We start from the raw sequence: 22,185 nt of genomic DNA on the forward strand, positions 1-22,185 counted from the left end.
TTACTCATGTCCCGGCGTAAGCTTTCATGTGCCTCTCTGTGAGCAAGGGTGTGCTGTTTATACCCCGTGGGTGCCTGTCTTTGCTCTCAAGGGGCTTGCTCATACCACTGGGTGTGCTTACTCATGTCCCGGCATAAGCTTTCATGTGCCTGTCTGTGAGCAAGGGTGTGCTGTTTATAGCCCGTGGGTGCCTGTCTTTGCCCTCAAGGGGCTTGCTCATACCACTGGGTGCGCTTACTCATGTCCCGGCATAAGCTTTCATGTGCCTGTCTGTGAGCAAGGGTGTGCTGTTTATAGCCCGTGGGTGCCTGTCTTTGCTCTCCAGGGGCTTGCTCATACCACTGGGTGTGCTTACTCATGTCCCGGCATAAGCTTTCATGTGCCTGTCTGTGAGCAAGGGTGTGCTGTTTATAGCCCGTGGGTGCCTGTCTTTGCTCTCAAGGGGCATGTCTGTCTTTCTGTACTTCTGGATGTGAAACAACATTACTAGAGGAAAATCAATGGAGAATAAGTATGCATTACTAACACTATGGATGTGTGGGGCCAATGGCCGCTATAGCTCTGAGAAAATTAAAATACTAAGGGGCTTATTTACAAGCACCTTGCGCTGCTGGTGCATCACTTTTCATATGAGACAAGTGACGTACCGGCAGTGCGAGGGGCTTGTAAATAAGCTCCTAAGATTCTTGGGCCCCATACAACATATTAAGATTCTATTTTATCTGCACCCAAAAAACTTGTGCCTCTCAGTTCTTAGCCCCAGAAGTGTGCATAAATAGAGGTAATCTGGAAGATGTTTGATTAACTTCAAAAGCAGCTGAGAAGCATTGCCCTGAACCAGAGTTTGATTGAGGCATAGAAATTTGCTGATGGTGAAAGAGTCATGGTGGAATGCGAACAATATCCAAATTAAAGTCAACCTTGTACCAACAGCTTTCAAAAGCCACTTTAGGAAGTGGTTGAGGAGGAGACTTTGGGGCCGATTCACAGAACTAATCTGAGATAAAATCCTAAACCTACTACTTTTGGTATTCACAGAAGGCATTTAGGAGTAGTAAAGTTAGGAATTTGTCTTAAGTTAGGATTTTGCCAGTTACGATTTTGTCTTAAGACAAAAACTTAAGACAAACTTAAGTTTAACTTAAGTTTAATTTAAGACAAAATCCTCATTTAAGATAAAATCCTAACCTACTACTAAATGCCTTCTGTGAATACCAAAACGAGTCCGTTTAGGAGTCAGATTAGTTCTGTGAATCAGCCCCAAGAATTTTAAGACTAAGGGGCCGATTCCGATTCCGATTCGGGTCAAAGGGAACCATGTTCGGAGCCCTTCCGAACGAATCGGTCAGTGCCAGCCGGATTCCATTCTGATGGGCTCGGTCGGAATGGAATCCGACTCGGATTTCCGGATGGCCTACGACGGGTTCGGAGAGCCAGTCTGCCATCCGGAAATCTTTCAGTACTCCTCCGGTCGCCTCTTTACGACTGAGGGAGTAAGATGGCAGTTTTTCACTGCCTTTTCGTGCCGGTCTGTCCGGCACAAAAAGACAGTCGGAAACTGTCTTTGGGGGCCCCCAGCTGGGCCCCCATGGGAGCAAGGATGCCGAATGGCAGCCTGGGGGCACCTATGGTGTCCCTCTGTGGATCCCTGCACCCGGTGGCAGGCACCTTGGGGTGCCGGCCACAGGGTGCAGGGATGAACTGCACCCCTGCTTTTCTCAATGCAGGCATGCATGCCTGCATTTTGAAGTATATGAATGCGACCAAACCCTGTTCGGTCGCATCGTATTAGCAGGGCCGTAACCCACGACAGCAGGTCGGTGGGTTACTGCTCCTGACCGATGTCGGACGGACCTGAGTCCGTCCGACATCGGAATCGACCCCTTTGTATTAAAAAAAGGAGTTTTTTTCTGCATTAGGCAGCAGAATTTAAATGAACTATAAAGTAATTAGGAGGAGATAGTGCAGGAAACCTGCATACTCAGGGACAGTTTGAGGATGTAAATATTTGATTAATACTGAAAACAAGGCTCACTTCTCAAAGGAATTCTTGGAAGCTTTAGAAGGACTGAGCACAGCATTCCTAAATCCTCACAGGCTCTATATGAAACAAATGCAGTATTTGTTTTAGTACAAAGAAGTCTATTAAAAATCAAGCAGATATATAGGCACAAAACACTGGCTCTGTCCATCATTCTTGACTCGATGTGCAACAGCTAAACTTTAGATTAACAAATTACATTTTTTAAATTTATTTTTATCATTAAAATACCCTGCTGCAAGGACATTAGAAAAACTATGCAGCATCTTTTTGAAGAAATATTAATTTTATGAATTGACTTTTATTTGAAATACTTTTTGGGGCATCAGCATTGATATGTAAATCTCAAGGATAAGCCTCTAGAGACTGATTCATTCAAAGATCATAACCTTAAAAAGGAAATAAATAGATTAGTCAGATGACATTTTTTGCAACATTCTAGGGAAAGAGGGAAAAGAGTTAACCTCTTAAAAAGAAGAAGAACCAGACAAAACTGGCGAAATCTTCAAGTAGACATTAAAATATATTGAACTTCTAGAGGCAGCACATTTGAAATAAACAAAGTTCTGGAAAGAAATTCCCAAATGAATTTAAATAAGAATCGCACTTAGGTAATGAATTTCTAGAAATTATAAAAATATACTCATATTTAGGATTTTTTTCTTTCAACCTAAATGATGAGGAACATATCCATCGTTTGATTAGAAAAGCAGTGTCACATGCTAAGGGTTTTAGGTCGTCCTATAATGTTTTGGACCATAGACATTTCATTCTTCTTGTGACAGTATATCGGATTAAGGGACATCTAAGTCTTACTTATGGAACTACCCTTATTCATTTATTTAATAGTTTTATATAGCGCTGACAAGACCCAGAAGTAAGAGATACTTTATATGGTTATGGAATAAGTTTACACAAGTACATGACGTGAGATAGGTGAGGTGTGGCCCTGATAGTGGACAAGGCCTTAGAGTGTTCTTCTTTCCCCGTGGATAATATCGCAGGATGTGAAGCCCTTGGCTTCACTCTCCATCTATCGGCCTCGCAGACTTGTACAGGGATTCTCATTTATAGACCACCTGGGCCCATCGGCTCTTTTTTTGAGGACCTGCAGTCGGCTCTGGCTGTACCCTGCATGCGATCAGCGCATTGTATGCTGCTGGGCGACTTAAATCTGCACATGGACTCTACAACTGACGCCGATGCGTCTAAATTGCGGGATATCACTGCACTGCTCGGGCTTGCCCCTTTTATTGACAGTTCCACCCATGTTAAAGGCCACACGTTAGATTTAATTTTTTCTACGGTGCCTATTGAGGTGTCCCCGCCGCTCCCAGTTCTCTGGTCAGACCATTTTTTAATAAACTTTGTTATATCACACGAGTCCAAGACTAGCCAAAGAATACAGAAGGATGTGCCTCGACAGTCCAGAGCGTTTCACTTAGTGACAGAAGACATGCTTTCTGATGCTCTAGGGCAACATCCGTGTACACTGACAGGGAACCTTGATACTGACCTTACCTTGGTTCAGAACTGGTTGCAAGCAAGATTTGAGGAGCTAGCCCCACTGAAGTCAGCCAGAACTGCCCCCTGCCATGACTCCGCTCCTTGGTTTACCTCCACGCTACGAAAAATGCGGCAAGACTGTAAAAAGGCGGAAAGACTCTGGCGTCGTAAGTATGATCCTATGGAGAAAATCAAGTACCGTGGTGTCATAAAACTGTACCACAAACAGATTGCTGAAGCTAAAAAGGAATACCTCGAGCATAGAATAGACCAAGCTGACAACATGAGTAGGGAACTGTTCAGAATTGTGAAAGAGTTTGTTGATCCAGCTGCAGGTGCCCTCTCACACTCTCATACTGAAGAGTGGATTAGGCAGCTTGCCGACTTTTTTGTCACAAAAATCATAAAGATTCAAGACTCCTTCCCTCCTGTGGTTCCTTCCATAGATGCCGATGCCTCAGGTTGCAAATGGAGGTCGACACCATCCTTTGAGGTAGAGTCCGGGCCCACGTTATCTGTCTTTCCCCAGCTGTCCTGTGAAACATCGCTTGAGCTGCTATCCCGGCTTCAATCCGGATCACCTTTCGATGCCTGTCCAGCTAAGTGTCTGGCCAGGGTGGCTTCGGCAGTAAACAGCTTGCTGAATCCCTTGCTCAATTTGTCATTGAGCTCCGGGGTGGTACCTCGAGAATGGAAACACGCACTCATTCTGCCGCTGATCAAAAAACCTCTCCTAGATCCCTTGCAGCTGGCTAACTATAGACCGATCTCCCTCCTCCCTGCTCTGGCGAAGGTGGTTGAGAAACATGTTCAGCATACTCTTACCACCTTTATTGAGAATAACAACTTGCTCCATGATTCTCAATCTGGTTTCCGTGCCAATTATAGCACGGAGACAGCCCTCGTTGAGGTATCCGATGCCATCAGGGAGACGCTCGATCAGGGGGGAAAGGCTATGTTAGTCATGCTGGACCTGTCGGCGGCTTTCGACACCGTCCCACACGCAGGTCTCTTTTTAAGACTCAGGTGATCTGGGCTCCTCCGTTCTCCGCGATAATGCCATCGCTAGAGGTTGGGGTGCCTCAAGGGTCCATTCTGAGCCCCACCATCTTTAACATCTACATGGCCCCTCTGGCGACGGTAGCAGAGGCGTTCGGGGCCCGGGTCATCTCATACGCTGATGACACCCAGCTCCTGTTTACCTGCAGAAAAGGAGAGGTCTTTGACGGCGACAGAATCAAAGACTGTCTGAGTGCAGTCTTTGCGTGGTTTCAGCGGCACAGCCTGAAATGCAACTCGGATAAGTCTGAGCTGTTCTTTTTCGGCTGTGCCCCTGACCCTGGCTGGAAGTCGTGGTGGCCCCAGGACATGTTCCCTCCTGAGAACTCATCATCCCAAGTGAAAAACCTTGGAGTGGTGTTTGATGACGACCTCTCTTTCCGACCCCATGTTCTGGGGCTATCTGGGAAATGCTTTGGCATCCTCAAGATGCTCAGGAAATTCCTCCCACTGCTCTCCCTGCAATATCGCAAGACTGTGGTCCAGGCGCTTGTGGGGTCTCGTTTAGACTACGCAAATGCGCTCTTCGCAGGCTTGCCAAAGTACCTTCTATCCAGATTGCAAATTGTCCAAAATTCGGCGGCCAGAGCCATATTTGGCCTGCCAAGGAGACCTAGTGCCTCATTGCTGCTAAATAGTTTGCATTGGCTACCTATTGCTAGCAGAATCAGGTTTAAAATCCTCACGCTGGCTTTCAAAGCCCTCCACGCTGTTGGCCCCAACTACATTAGGAAGCGCACCGCTTTCTATGTCCCGCGGAGGATGTTGCGGTCAGCCGACTTGGCCAAAATGGTTGTACCTGCTGTCAAACGAGTCCGGATGGGAGGTCGGTCTTTTCAATATGTGGCAGCCCGTTTTTGGAATGAGCTCCCTCTCTCCCTCCGTAAAGCTAATAACCTCCTGGCTTTTAGGAGGGAGCTGAAGACCGTGCTCTTCTCCTTGTAATCATTGTGACCGTTGCGTTTCTGCCTTTCTGTCTCTGGGTTTCTCAGGCTTCTTTGCTAAAGCGCCGGTACACCCCTTGGGGTAGCCGTGCGCTCAAGAAGTGCGGCTATAACATAACATAACATAACAGATAAATGGGAATCGCATGCGGTCATATAGAAAAATATAGGAGAACTGAGCATTAAAGTAGACATAGTGACAGCACAGTAATGTTAAGAGTTGGTTGTTTTTTAACATTAATATTAAATTGAGTAACCTAAACACTTTAGCTGCAATTCAGATAATGTGTTTGGAGATGGGACTGAACAGCACTTTTGTGTTGGGATTAGTGTCTATTGTACGTTGGATGTACCGCCTTATTCAGAGTGAGGAGAATTCACTACAAAGTTTACTGTATACTGAAATATTTATGCAAAAGAAAGAAGAAAGTACTTTTCGTAGAAATTTCATTTATGTATTAGAACATTTTTCTAGGAGAAATAAGAATTAGAAGCAATGTCCTTATAGCAGTTGAAACCCATTCAAAATATTATCTTATAGGATTAGCATGAATCTGGACATCGCCTATTGTATGAGCAAAGGAAAATATCATTTCAATTGGATCTTCCTGCATTGGAAAAAAATCCAAACCGTATATGACCTGGAAGTTGTTGGTTTTACTATTACGTATGAAAATGTTACCAGTAAAGATTGTTACAGGTGCTTAACAAAAAATCAACGTCAAACATAGACTATGTGAAATATGTCATAGAGGGGTACAATATCTCAACCACATATTTTTTGTTTGCCGAGCCTGTAAGTCGTCAATTTTTGAAGCTTGTGTGTATTAGACTGGTCGAACATTCTGCTGAAGAAGCACAGCAAATGTTATGTCCTAGAAATGAAATGACATGTTTTTTTTTTAATTACAGGGGATATTCTCAAGAACGTGTGATAATCATTGCAAAATTAGCTTAACGCAACTTTGCACATCGCAGTCTATCACGACAAAATAACACGTGTTAACATTGTATTCTCAACACAGCAGTACCATGCGATAGTCTCATGCTAACTCGTCAAATGACCGTGCTAAAACTAACGCTATGGCGTATAAACGCAAAACACAAACGCAAAAATAGTAGCGATGAGGCCAATCGCGATACAAAAATCAGCGATAACCAGCGACAGGCCTGCAATTCCCACGAGCCATGCGGGGAAAAAAACATACAAACAAAAGCCAAACAACAGCGAAGCAAGTACAGAGGACAACCAGAACCCCACAAGCCCCCCCGGAGGACCAGCCTGGGACCTCGGGTTCAGGGAAGGGCAAGGACAAGAAGAGTAGGAAGAAGAAGTTCAGTCCGCAGGAAAACAGGATCCTGATAACGGAGGTGGTAGAACACCATTAACTACTGGTCGTCACCTCCACTGTGTCATTGGCAAAATTAAATATGGCAGTCCATTGTGGACAAGTTGAATGCAGTCAGAGTGCTGAAGAGGACAATGAAATGATGTGAAGCGCAAAACCAAGCAGAAACAACCGCAAGGCAGCAATGCAGACTGGAGGTAGGAGTCCAGCGCCACAGGAGGAGCTGAACGAGATGGAGGAAATGGTGTCCACAGTCATCAGTGGGGAGAGGCTGGCAGGAGTTGGGGGACCGGACACTGCTCAACATGACCTGCCACAACAGCACCAGGGTGAGTAACGACCAGGGACTGGGAAGATGAGGAAGATGGGCACAATGGCACACATGCACAATTAAGTATAGCACATCTGCGGACAAACCATGCCCTAGACCCCCAACTCCCACCAAGAAACCAACGTACCCAAGTATGCAACATCTCAGCACTGTATAAGCACAGAAGTCAAAGGCACACCGCATGGAAGGGATAAGGGGCAGCAAAATCAGAGCTGCAGGGGCGACTCCCCCAAAATGCAGCACACACACATAACATGCAGAGCACATCAACATTGACAACCATGTGGTACCAGCCGCGGCTCATCCACAACAGTACAGATGTTACAACTGGTGCCACTTCTGTATAGAAACTGGCCAATCACATTTGGCATAGCAGGGAAATGTGATTTGACAATGTACAAGTACAAACACACATCCGTGATGTTGTCAAAATGTCCACTGTCCCGCATCAAATAGGCAGCTCCTCCCAAACAGTCACAATGTACACTGTCATGCAGTCTGAATGTAAACATGTACAATGCGTCAACATACATGTGAACACAATGTTAAACTGCTTCTCCCCTTCACATTGCAGAGGGAAATCCAACACCTCCTGCAGAGCAGGCCGAACCTCTCTTCTCTGATGGCGAAGAGGACCACCACACCTTCAACCCCAACGCTCTCCAACAGCTCGTGGACAGCCTCCGCACCCCACCTCCAGTTGCAGGGCAGCCCAGGTGCTACGAGTAGACCTCACCCCTGCACAGAACACACAGCAGGCAGCACCCACCACCACAGCTGCCTCCCAGGACCCCCACAAACAACACATGGCCTTACAACGCAGTGTGCTGGGGTGCCAGAGGAAGCTGGCTGAACAGGTGCGGGTGGGGTTTGAAAGCATGGCAGCCAAACTAGATGCCATACGTGGGTGTCTAAGTCCCATCAGGGACCACTCACAGTCCCTAACGGACACCCACAGTCCCCTCCATGCTCTCCAACGAGCCACGGCTGACATCGCTGGAGTCCTGACTCAGATACAAGAACAACTGTCTGGTCAGAGTGGCTCCAGCGATGTCACCCGGGAGTTGGGACACATGCAGAGGATCATGGAGAGCATGGAGTGGACGCAGGCGGAAAGAGCGGTTGCCACGGCTGCACAACAGCGAGAGGTAGCTGGGTTCTTCCGTGCCCTGCAGACCCTCCTCATGGCATTGCTGCCACATGGCCTGGCGCTGATGCATGCTGCTGCTACCACTCCATCCACATTTCCGCCCCCTGAAGAGTCAGTGCCACACAGTGCAGCAGACATTTCACCTTCGGCCCCTGAGGTATCACTGCCACACAGTGCTGGAGACAGAACACCACCACCCACATGTGAGGCAAATGGAACAGCAGAGGACGAAGATGCGGATAAATCTGCCTTTGTGGTAAGAAGGATGCAGTAATATTCATCTCTGCCATAATGGCAGTTTCTGCTTGGTTCTGCCCTCTGCATCATCACCTTCCACTGTTCCCCAATACACTCTGCAACAATCACCTTGGACCACGACTGCCATATTCTGTTTGGTCACCAATGACACAGCTATCAGACTGCGGACTGGACTCTCCCTCTTCCGATGAACTTGTCATTACCTAAAGGACTCTGGCTGGCCCTCCACGGGCCAATAATGTAAAGTGGGGTTTGCATGGCCCTGTATTGCTCCAGCCTCACCACTCCACTGAATGTGCATTAAACATTCATATTCACACAGATGTCTCATGTCTATGATCTGTAAAGTGTGGAAGTATGGATGAAGGTAGGGTCAGTGATTCCCCCTTACGTCCATGTTGGTCATGTGGTGGGACTTGGGTCACAGGGTGACACATTGCAGATTGCAGTCCAGGTGGCACCGACACTATATCAGAGACACACATTAGTTACTTACTTGTCCAGCCCAGGATGGAACCATGCCCAGAGCCCCGTGGTCATTGTTCACGCCCTTACGCTGTACTGGCATACACCAGGCCAGCCTGCTCACGCTCACAGGGGGGGTCGACACCGCAACATGTCCCAGGTCTTCCCTGTAGTGATCTGCTGATAACAGGTATAGTTGTCAGCATCCCACAGCCACTCCCTCACGGCTGGTTTTCACCCACACCACACCCATCCAGCACACGTGTCACAGGACATGTGACCCTGCCAATAAAAAGGGCATGGCGGATGTGCTGGACGCCATTTCCACTCTCTATCTGGGTGTATTCATGTGGTTATCAGTTATGCATGAGGGCCTAGGGCCCTACCACATCACATTACCCAGTGTCAGAGGTGACATGATGGCCTAGGCACCACGAGACTCAATCATAAAGGGTCCATGACTTGTGGTGCACAGACTTGGGGGCACCGGGTACACTGTGGCTGGCACAGGCACACTGCCACTTTACGGTGACTTTCGGTGCATTGAGGTAGGGGCACCTTAAGTGCTGAGCGGGTGTGCAACCTGCGATGATGCCCCATCCTGCCGGTCCGGACTGGTAAGGGTTTGTGTGCACCCTGCTGGACCGCAGTGTAGGCCTGAGCCAGCGGGCAGTGCGGGCCTACCGCCAAGTGGCGTTGCCTCGCGCGTCACAGAGTTAGTGGTACCTCAAGAGTTGAGCGGGTGTGCAGCTTGCAATGATGACGTGTGCACTGATATAATCTCTGCCATTGCGAACGAATATGCTACTTACCAGTATGCATCTGTTCTTGGCATGTAGGGCTGCTGACATTCATATCTGTGCATAGATCGCCGCCTAGTGTTGGGTCCGGATGATTGCACATTGTTGTCCTGGAAGAGACTTCGAAGTATCACGAGATAGGTGGCTCCTCCCCTGGACTACAGTGCACATGGGCATCCCCTCCATCCTCAGATTGTTTTTCGCCATTGTGGCAGAGATGGAGTGTAATACAGTGAGTGATGTCCATGCTACATAGTAATTCTGAATGCTAAAGCTGCTACAGGCGCCGGGGAGGAGGGTGGGTGATATGAATGTCAGCAGCCCTACATGCCAAGAACAGATGCATACTGGTAAGTAGCATATTCGGTTCGAGGCATGTGGGCTGCTGAATTCATATCTGTGCATAGATTATAAAGCAGTCCCTCCTGTTAGCGGCGGCTGCCCGTGCCAGCTGCAGCAGTCTGAAAAAGCGTTTTGAGAACAGCCTGTCCTACAGCTGCTTGCTGTTTTGAATGCACATCTACGCAGTAGTGTTTCGTAAAAGTATGTGTAGTGGACCATGTGGCTGCTTTACATATCTCTTCTAAAGGAATATTTCCCAGGAAAGCCACGGATGCTCCTAACTTACGTGTGGAGTGTGCACTAGGAGGAATGGTTAGTGTGCGTTTAGCTTTTGCGTAGCAAATCTGTATACACTTAACGATCCATCTGGCTATTCCTGCTTTGGAAATGGGGTTGCCTTTGTGCTGTGGAGAAAAGGCAACAAACAGTTGTTTTGTTTTCCTGAAATCCATTGTTCTGTCTATATAGTACATAAGAGCTCTTTTGACGTCTAATGTGTTGCCCTGTGACTGCGGATGTGGGAACCTGGCGGCGAAGATTTGGCATTTTGCGTTTTCCCTTGTGGCGAATAGGTAGATCTCTGGATGACCCCACTGCTGGAAGTACGGTTGGAGTACTGATGGATGTATCTCCCACTCGTGCATTTGGTGGCTGTGTCTGCTGAGCAGATCCGCCATCTGGTTGTCCTTGCCCGGGAGGTGTTCCGCCATGAGGAAGATGTTCCTCTGAATGGCCCACTTCCACATGCTCTGTACCAGAAGAAACAACTGTGGAGAGTGTGTTCCTCCCTGCTTCTGTATTTAGTACATGGCAGTCATGTTGTCCGTCCGGATCAACACGACCTTGTCGCACAAGTGTACCTTGAAAGCCTTCATTGCCATGAAGATTGCCATCAGTTCCGGAAGGTTGATGTGCATCTTCTTCTGCTGTGCTGTCCATAGTCCCTGCACTGTATAGTGGAGTACATGAGCTCCCCATCCCTGGAGAGATGCGTCCGCAGTCAGTATGTGGCACAGGCTCCTAGAACGGTCGGCCCTTGCAAAGGTTTTGTGGGTTCCACCAATGCAGAGAGTTGAATGCCCGACCGCTCACCAACACTAGGTCTTTTAATTGTCCTTGAGCCGGATTCCACTGACGTGCTAAGCACTCCTGAAGCGGGCGCATATGTAGTCTCGCGTGCAGGACTATGAAGATGCAGGAGGGCATCATGCCTATCAACTGCATGAACACGTTCGCTGGAAGCGAGTGTTGAGGTTTGAATTTCTGTATCAGCAAGTGCATGCTGTGTATCCTCGCTGAATTTGGCTGAGCCTTGGCTGCCAGAGTGTTTATTGTCGCGCCCAGGTACTGTCGCACGTGGGCGGGTTGAAGATGTGACTTTGGATAATTCAGCGAGAATCCCAGATTGTGAAGAAGATGAATGGTGTGGGACATGTGGCTGGCACACTGCGGGGCCGTCTTTGCCTGAATAAGCCAGTCGTCCAGATAAGGGTAGACATGTATGTGCTGTCTCCTTAGGTGTGCTGCTACTGTCGCCAGGCACTTTGTGAACACCCTGGGTGCTGTTGTTACTCCGAAAGGGAGGACCTTGAACTGATGATGTTGCTTTTGAATAGTGAACCTGAGATACTGTCTGTGTGATGGGTGTATGGGTATATGTCAATGCGCATCTTTTAGATCCAGTGTTGCGAGGAAGTCTCCCTGACTGAGTAACGGCAGAACCTGCTGTAAGGTGAGCATATGAAAATGCTCTGACAGAATGTAACTGTTCAGAGGCCTGAGGTCTAGTATAGGTCTAAGAGACCCGTCCTTTTTGGGTATTAAGAAATACAGAGAGTACACCCCTGAGCCTTGGTCTTCTACAGGCACGAGCTCTATGGCTCCTTTTTGCAGCATGCTGACGACCTCCTGCTGCAATAAGTGTAAGTGTTCTGCGGACATAGGACGGTGTCTTGGTGGTATGTTGGGTGGAGTGGATGTCAATTCCAGACAATACCCGTACTGGACAATGTCTCTCACCCACCTGTCTGTGGTGATGGATTTCCAGACCGGCAGGAACTGTTGTAGTCTCCCCCCGACAGGTGTTATATGGTCGGGGGCAGTGACAGGGCGTCACTGTTTGTTATTGGCAGAGGATCGGGAATTGTTGTTTCCTCTTCCTCTGCCCTTGATGTTGTTTCCACGATATCCACCCCTGTTATTTTTATTGTAGGTGGATTGTGTACCTCCTTTATTGTACTGTGTCTGCTGTGTGGACTGGCCTCTTGAAGGTCCTCTAGTATTGGAGCGACGAAAGGAGCCACCCCGAAACTGCTGGGCTCCCATAGACTTTGCAGTCTCGGTGTCTTTCTTAATTTTTTCAAGGGTGGTGTCAACCTCAGGTCCAAATAAGTAGTCCGGGTTAGCTGGCTGATTGAGGATAGAAGTTTGAATTTCTGGTTTGAATCCCGAGATTCTTAACCAGGCATGTCTCCTTAACATGACGCTAGTGTTAATGGCCCTGGCTGCGGTGTCAGCTGCGTCTAGCGCGCACTTGATGGAAGCATTGGGTATAAGCTTTCCTTCTTGGATTAGTAGTTCTGCACCCTCCTTGTACTGATCTGGTAGGTGTTGCAACAGTGTCTCAAGGGTATCATAATGGGACCTGTCATATCTGGCTAAGAGTGCCCGAGTGTTTGCAATGCGCCAGATGTTAGCTGCCTGCGCTGCCACCCTTTTTCCTGAAGTTTCCAGTACTTTCGACTCTTTGTCAGGAGGAGGAGCATCACCTGTAGTCTGGGAGTTTGCTCTCTTACGTGCATTAGAAACAACTAATGAGTCCAAGGGCAACTGTCCTCTTATATAAGTAGGGTCCACAGGTGCAGGTCTATATTTCTTCTCAATTCTTGGGTTCAATACCCTGGCCCTGGTGGTTTCCTTAAAAATGTCACCAGCATGCTTAAGGACCCCTTTTAGCATGGGCAGGGTCTTGACTGTTCTTTCTGAAGTGGAAAAGGTGTCGACCAGAAAGTCTTCCTCCACAGGGTCAGCATGTAGTTGCACGTCATGGTTACTTGCCACTCTTTCAATAAGGGCGTTAAAAGCAGTAGTGTCCTCAGTGGGAGATGTTTTTACACTGTATACATGTGTGTCAGGGGCAGTCTGCGGATCTTTTGGCTCAGCTGGGTCTGCCCATGGTTGGTCTTGATCATCGGGATCTGTGTCCACATGATAAGTGTCATCCTCATTCTCATCATCCCCTGCATCCACATCTGAGTATGTGGGTGAAAAAGTCTGAGGCTCTTGTCCATAGGATTGGAGAGGTTCCACAAGAACTGGTGATGTTGTTGAATCCCTCTTCTTTTTTAAGGGAATCCTATATGACTCCATGGGTGTTTCTGGTATGATCTTCCTTTTATAAATGGACAGTCTACCAGTTTCCGAGTCGATGAACTGCCTAGACTCCTGTTCTTCAGGCTCCTCCGTAGGCTCCACTTCCATCGACACTTTCTTAATGGCTCCGATACCTTTCTTTGGTTCGAACATCTTCGGACGCGCCGTCGGTGGCAACCCGAACTTGATCGGTGTCGATGCGGTCTGAACGTTTCCGACCAGCTTCGGTGTTGGGGCCTTCTTCGGCCCGACCGCTGTAGCCTTATCTTTGATGCATTGGAGTGACTCCGACACCTCTTTGGCTACGAATGGACTCGGCTGCGTCGACTCGACAGGGTCCTTGGAGCCAGTCTTCGTTTTGTCCGCCGGCCTCGACCGAGGATTGAGCCCTTCTTTTGGTTCGGGCCTTTTGTGTGTGTCGACTCCCTTTGGTGTCGGCTTTGTCGGTTCGACAGCCTTGACTTTGGTCTTCGGTGCCCCCACCTTTGGTTCGATGACCTTCTTGAGCTTTTCGGTATCAACGGCCTTTTTCTGTTTCTTCGGCTCCGAGGGGTTTGAGGCCTCGGAGCCGCCAGAGCCACTTGCACTTTTGGTTTCGGTATTGGCAGTGACGCTATCGGTTTCGATTTCTTTGGATCGACCGATGGCGGTTTTGATACCGATAGCTCTTTATATATGTTCGAAGCCGGGCCTTTATGCGGGGCTGTAGAACGAGTCTGTAGATCTCGGGTAAGGCCTTGTGGCGATCCCTCGACCTGAGCCTTATTGAGTGCTTCGTCGTCGGCCCCCGTATAGCCGGTTGGGCCTAGCTCCTCGCCTGAGCTATCTTCTACGGCCCCAACGGCCTCTGCGTCGTCTCCTACCTCTTCGACGATGTTTGCGTCTTCTTCTAATACGTCTTCGTCTTCGGCGTCATACTCGGAGTCATGGCCCGAAACCGGATCTGAGAGTTCCTCCCGATCCTCCAGATCAACGATCTCTTCGTCTTCGGTCCCGAAGATGTTTTCTGGAACAGGCACTGATTTCTGCGACTCCAATCGAGCAACGCGTCGAATCGGAAGAGTTTTCTTCGACCTGAACCGGGAACAGGATATACAGTTGGCTTCGTTGTGATCCGGGGACAGGCACTTGTTGCACACCGGGTGGACATCGATGTGCGGGTATTTTGCATTACAAAGTGGACACCTTTTGAATGGGCTTCTTTCCATCGTAGATCGAAGATCGGGTCGAATGTGGAAGAAAACCCGTCTGGTTCCTCGATGTCCTCTCGAAGCAAAGTTATCGGTACCGAACAAAACAATACCGACGCTGTCGAAAGCCTTCTGGCTTCGAAGAAAGTTTTCCTAACTTGAGCTAAGATAGTAACATCCGAACCCAATGGTGGAAAAAAACAATCTGAGGATGGAGAGGATGCCCATGTGCACTGTCGTCCAGGGGAGGAGCCACCTATCTCGTGATACTTCGAAGACTCTTCCAGGACAACAATGTGCAATCATCCGGACCCAACACTAGGCGGCGATCTATGCACAGATATGAATTCAGCAGCCCACATGCCTCGAACATCAAGACCCAGAATCAAGTGTGTGACCTGGTAGCCCACGGTGCGGGGCTGCATGATGTGGAGGGTGCCATGGTCGTGGGTCCTGGCTTGGAGTTTGCATCTGCAAAAACAACAAGTGATGGACCGAATGTGGATCAATGTCACACATTCCCCCAGTCAAAAGATCTGGGCCCAAATCCATCGTTTTGGAGTTTGCATCGGCACGTGGTGGGCCCTCTTGGAGACACGCCGGTGGGGGAAGGTAAGCAGTGAGGCCTTGATGCGCAGGGGCGGGCAATCACCGCTGGGCGGCGGGAGGGGCTAGGGTGCCGCAGCCTGTGTGCGCAGGGGCGGGCAAGCGATAATGGCGTGTGCAACTGTATGGACTCTGCCATTCATGACAATGGGCTCTGTTTCAGATAAGGGACCTAGTGGACTGCAGTGTATACTGGCACATGGTTGGAGACACACCGGTGGCAGCAGTGAGGCCTGGGTCCGCAGTGACGCCATTCTCTCTCTCTCTCTTTCTTTTTCGCTCTCTCTCCCTCTCCTTCTCAATCCCTCTCTTTCTCTCTCTCTCCCTCTCTTTCTCTCTCCCTCTCCCTCCCTCTCTCTCTGTCCATCTCTCTTTCACTCTCTCTCTCTGTCCTTTGATGAGTGCATGACCCACCTCCTTATCTAGAATTTTGTCCTGCAGGCTGTGACTTACAGATTGTCCTGAGAAGACCCGCCATGACTCTTCAAAATTGTTGTTTTTGGTTTATTCTGAATAAAACGAATTGTTTGGAAATTCTAAGATGAATGTGTGATTCTCCTTTTTCTGACCACACATGTATGTTAAGTGTTGTCATTGCGCGACATCAGGGCAATTGTTTTGTTCATGATTTCGTGCAGTTGATGTGCAATATCTTGATCCAGGTGGGGGGTGCCCGGGGTAGGGCCCCTGGGGGGTTAGGGGAGGTTTTGGGGGGGGGGGGGGGGGGTGTTGAGGCCCTCTTGGGTGTCCGAGCTGCATTATCGTTGGCTCCATAGCATCTGTTGTTCTTCAGGTGTGGCTCTGGGTTGGTTGTCGTCCAACTTCACACCAGGTAGGGGCAGGTGTTAAATTCCTGCTGTTAACGTGCCTTATCGCCTGTTTTGTGATCTTATCGCCAATCTGGCTAGTCGTTGAGAATGTTGTGAAGTGGTGTTGTTGCGGCTTTTTGCACGGGAACACCTACTCTGCATCTCATTAGCAATAGTTGCCGGGGTCATCTGTGGCGATGTTTTTGCCTGCTGCTATCGCGGGTAAACTGGTGATATGGGCTCTTAGCGCCAGCTTGTGAATGGGGTGATAAATTTATCGCCCCTTTGGTTGTGATAAAGTGCCGATAACTAGGCGATATGTCCTTGAGAATATCCCCCTACTTTTTTTTAATAGTTTTATTGAGAATGGAATTATGGATCTCACTGTAGATCTAAATCTTAAATAATACAACTACTACTCTTTGTACATAAAGATGTCCCAATAAAACTGACAGAAGGCTGATAGCACCCTTACACTCTTGTTGAAGAAGATGCAAGAAGGTTTCGTCCGACCACTCACATGTTTGATCAGTCTTATAGTTACCTTTGTTGAGGGAGCTCCTTGAGCTAGTGGCGATAGGCTGGCTTCAACCATTTCTTGAACATAATGCCCTTTTGGATGAACCACAGACTGGATTCAGTCCCACTCAGGACAATATTCAAACAGCATGAATTTAGAATGGAGGTGGATGGGAGTGTTGTTAGAGAGAATATTGTAGATCTGTCAGCAGACGTTCACACTGGGAAGCACACAGACCTTAACACCAGATTGTGGAAGACAGTAGTTACATATGACAGTGTAGTGGATAACATCCTTCTCTCCTGATATATTTCCATATAATATTCTGCCTCCCTTCAAATAAACAACATGGACTCCATAAAGTTCTATACAGCTCCAAATTTTCACCATTAATCTTTAACACACGGGCTCCTCCTGAATAAATACAGACACACTTTTGGCTTAGTTCTTCAGAATCACACTGGTGATAAACAGCTTATTTTCAAGCTAAAAGCCTCAGAAGATACTCCTTGTTAAGGATCAGGGTATGGCTAATCAATGGATAAACAATCTTAAAGTAAATCTGTCAACACTGAAGATCTTGAATATAGAAGCCCTGAAAATAGGTTGGCCTTCAGAGACCTGGGTGGAGGTGCTGGGGAAAGTCTGCAACATGTTTTTTTTGATGGGTCTAATTATTTCCTTTGTTTCTCCAAACACCAATGAAGGCAGATTTACACCTCTTGATGACAAGCAGGGCAAAAAATCTTGATACTTTCTCGCTTTTTTCCATAGGGTCCAGATGGTGCTTGCCCTTATAAAGACTCTGATATGCGTAATGCATTTATGCCATCCTGGACTGCATGTCTACCAGCTGCAGCCTCGACAAAATGCAACAGCAGAGTCACTGAAAACCCTAGGCATTTGGATCATGTTACCCCTGCTTTAGTTGAGCTGCTTTGGCTGCATGTGATTATGAGCACCAGCTTTTATATACTTTGCACAGTTCGTTCTAGATCTGCTTTACTTTCAAAAGGGAAATTTAGGCTACAAGAGCCATTTTAAGATTTGTGTGTGTCCGACAGCCTGCTGTGTCAGCAGAGACCCGGACCACTACCATGCTGTGGAGAACTGCCTGCTCTAATGAAAGAAATGAAAGAGTTCTGCTTGCCCGGTGTGGCTCTCCATGCCTTCGGTGAAGCTCTATGCCTTCGGTGAAACTAAACAGTACACGGATGAGCTGAACACAATAGAATGCCCAGAGGGTAATGTGTTTTAAGGCTGCTCAGAATTCAATTTAGTTCCTCGAGGCAAGATTTTGTTTCAGAAAAACAAAATATCACTGACCCGGATGAGCAGGAAGTTTCTCACATCTAGCCAAAACTATGGTGGATGGACCAATTGGTCAAGGGTTTTCACTGGTGGAGATGGCTGAGGCTTCACATGAGGAAGTCCATAGGTTTCAGACCCTCTAAATGAGGTGTGGCAACCATGAGGTTGGCCTTCACAGTATTTTGGTGCATGCTGTACATCTGACAACTTCTAAACAACCGCCCAATGTGTCTTCTCATTTGTTTCAGGCTCAGCTTTGGAAAGGCTAGAAAAGGAGACAGTATGGCTTCTTACGTCTCAGGCCTTAAACTCAGCTGCTCAATCTTCGGTTCATTTATGAACATCTAGAATTCAAGAAATCTTAAAAAACTATTGAATTAGTCTTCAATAGGTGGGAGATAGTATCAAGGATGAACACTGGTTATGTTTATTGTCTGGGATCTAAATGACAAGAAGCCTGCCAGGGCAGATGTGCATTTTTCATAAAAATAAGTAACAACATGAAATGGGGGCACACCAAGTCAACTGTGGACAGTTTTGTTGGTGTAATTTCAGAGATCTTTACATTTGTCAATAAAGGGGATTTTCTGAAGTGAGAGGTGCAGAGGAGAGATGGGGGGCAGGCGGCTGCATCCAAGATGCTGGAAACAAGAAAAACAACAAGGATTGTCCACAAACATTTTGCTTTCCAATTGCCACTCCAAGATAATTCGTAAATATACTTGAAAAGAGAGTGATACGAGATTGGGAAAAGGGACATACCCAAATTAATGGTTGTATAGAGAGGACGTTCTCAATAGGGAAATATCTCTTACTTGATCTGCTGCTTTGGTTGATAATCTCATATATTTTGTGTGGATCATTGGAGTCAGAGCTGTGATCTTCAATTAGCTTTACTTCGGATTTGCGGTTTAGGGCAGACCGCACGTTTCTCTTCCATACCGATGGATTTGGCTGGTCTCTGTCAGGGTGATAGGTACCATTGGCGATTGCCCAGGCCTGCATAATAAGAAAACAGTGGATAATTTACTTCACACAGCTGATTAATCTGCATTTTCAGTGAATTATTGAGTCTAGAGGTGATGGGAAATGAGACATATGACGTACTTGTAACAATATTTTAGTAGATAGTGTCTCGCTTATGTTCATATGCTTTTCTGTTTTAGGTTTGCATGTATGCATAATCATGGCTTCTAGTTTTGAATAATAGGTTGTTTTTCTCAAATTTAATATTGAAGGCATCAACCCCTTGGCTTGATTGACTGACTATGATGTTCAACTGAAGCTCACAAGATATCCACCAACTTCTGATACAAATTTATGTTGTGCCAGAACATATGTGCACCTTTTCTGTAAGAATGTTAGGGTTGCGAAAGACTCCAATTTCTTGGTTCAAGAGGGAGACAGTGGAACGCCTTTCACTTGTGCTCGAAATACTTGAGCTTGTGGAGGATTAAGCACATTCTGGCTTCATGGTTTTGTAGTCTTTGTGCCTGCCAATGTGGTCTTTCAGGAGGCCAGTGTAAGTTATTGTGTGTTAGTACAGGGCTGCAAGGACTAATGCTCACGTTCACTCCACTCTATGATTCTTTATACTAGTGGCGGTATGTTTGGAGTAGGGAGACCTTGAAGTTCATACCCATAACATCAGAAAAATCTCCTTAACTCTTCTGTTAAAAAAAAGAAGCAAAATTATGTGCAAATTCCTCCCGTAAACTATCACATAGACCAGTCCAGGTATACACCCTAAACTTGCCCCTTCTATCCCTCAAAAGACACTTTCGCTGCTCTTCACCCATTGCTCATAAATACTCTCACGCCTGCAACCCTCTGAACTTTGTAAAATATGTTGATCTTATATATGCTATACTTTTTGCAAATTGTTTTATTCGTACTGTGCCCTCATTGTAAAGCGCTCCGATACCCTTCCCTGGGTCTGGTCCGCGCTATATAAAACTATAAATAAATAAATAACTACTGTACTAAATTGCTAACCAAAATGGCAGTTGAGGCTAAAAAAGTATCCCCAGTATCCTTATCTAGAAAGAGATCGAGGAGGGACACCTAGGGGCATTCAAAAGAACATTATATACAAAAAGTAGTTCTTTTATGCTACTTGTTCTCCAACATTGGCAAAGCCAATAATGCAATTTTTAATTTGATCAACAGCATTGGTTAATGCAATGCATGTTATAATAGAATGCCTGTGTGCACAATGAAGCCAGACCTATTTTCTTGGCTAATATTTGTTTAACATTAATTGTGAAAGGAATGCAAGTTGCCAGGCTTCCGGTTTGACAAGAAAAGAAAGTCCGTCTTAGTGTGTTTAAACTTTGGTCGTTGTCTGCCATTTTTGGTTTCTAAGACTGATCACGCATTAGCTTTTCTCAGCTTCTGTTTTGCATTTTTTGTTTACTGAAGTAGCTTAGAAATAATGGAGAAACTCTTAGACTCGGCTCAAAGCATCTCGGGGGTTCCTATAAAACCCAAATTATGCAATGCTCTTTCCATTGCAGACTGCCTAGTGTGGGAAATTTAAAACTATGATATAAGAGGAAGAATGAATCTTGGATTTTTATATCGTATTTTTATATCGTACTAATTTGTCTTTAAATTGTAATAAGTATGGTGCCATACTATAAACATCTACATTGTGCTTATTCTTCACAGACGTAATGAATAACAACATACTTAATAAATTGTTAATGCTATCAACACAACAGTTTTGAAAAGTCTAAAAACTAAATCAAAGCATGACAGCTGTGACTGGCATTATGCTTCTGTGAATTCCTGATGATAGGCGGACCTCCAGCTTCACCCCTTGAAACACAGCAGAAGAACCTTATAAATATGACATATTATTTTTCCATGCAATACTTCCAAAGAACAAACAATAACATGCAACTGAACAAACATTAACATTTTTGTTTGGTGGAAACATAGGGCCCGATTCACAAAACTTACTTACTACAGAATCCTAAACTTACAACTTTTGGTATTCACAGAAGACATTTAGGGCCATATGTAGGTAATTTCTATTTACCGATTCTAAAATACCGAATTTTACCGATTCGGTATTTCAGAATCGGTAAATGGGATGGAGAAAATTCTGTATATTTTACCGAATCAGTAATAGTCGGTATTACAGATTCGGTATTTACCGAATCGGTATTTACGAATCAGTAATTCCCATTTTTCCCCTACAGTGGTCAGTTTTGTAACCTGCACCCATTTCACTTTTTTCCCGTACACTGGTTGCATTTGTATTTTGGTCCCGTACAACAACAGTATTATACTTCTACTGGTATTTTGTACACTTTTGTAACCTGCGCACATTTCACTTTTTCTCATTTAACGCACTGATCGCTACCTCATATATTTTAGTGGCTCACTAGTGTCACTGTTGATCCAGGTAACCCACTGTTTGCATTTGTATTCTTATTCCTGTATATCATTATTGTTCACCCTCCCACACCTACCTATACCGCCATCCCAACATGGATCCCGTCGGTAAACACACATATAAAATCAACTACCCACCCGTACTCACCAAAAAAGCCGTTAAACGCTTTAAACACAATTTCCTGAGGTCCCACCCTGAAACCCCCTTTGCTGACACCTACTTCTCCCCGGTCAATGGTTCCTTGAACACCGATTTCATCTTCCACACCATACGCAGAGCTCAATGGAGAAAAGCGTTCCTCACCTTACTCACCGTTTCCACCACCAGGAAATCCGCTCATGGGCTAACACTCTACATCACACCATCCCAACTCTTCCCAGGCAGAGCCACCATTACTACCTACAATAACGGGATTGTCCTAATTCAATCCACAGACAGGAACCTGGAACTATTAGACAACCTGTTCCCCACTTTCAAAGAGCACCTCTCCAATCCGCGGACCTACACCCATATCACCTCTAGTCCTACCACCCCTGACTTCACAGCTCCCACCCACAACCCTTCTAACCTAGTGCAGCACCATGCAGCTACCACACACTCCTCATTCAGAGACACAACTACCACCCCTGACTTCTCAGCTCCCACCCACAACCCTTCTATCCTAGTTCAGCACCAGGTAGCTACCACACACTCCTCAAACACAGACACAGATCTCTCCCCCTCATACAC

At 46.6% G+C, this 22,185-nt stretch overlaps 1 protein-coding gene across 2 annotated transcripts in view; it reads right to left on the reverse strand.

Moving 5' to 3' along the window:
• The window catches only part of IRF3 (interferon regulatory factor 3), a 238,924-nt gene that overhangs the window by 130,983 nt on the left and 85,756 nt on the right, over positions 1-22,185 (reverse strand). For both annotated transcript variants that reach the window (XM_086930131.1, XM_086930132.1), the window contains one exon: positions 18,869-19,052. In XM_086930131.1, coding sequence (XP_086786257.1) covers positions 18,869-19,052 — 184 coding nt within the window. The remainder of the gene's footprint in view (positions 1-18,868; positions 19,053-22,185) is intronic.

Source organism: Lissotriton vulgaris, chromosome 7, assembly GCF_964263255.1.
Source record: "Lissotriton vulgaris chromosome 7, aLisVul1.2, whole genome shotgun sequence".
NCBI lineage: Eukaryota > Metazoa > Chordata > Amphibia > Caudata > Salamandridae > Lissotriton > Lissotriton vulgaris.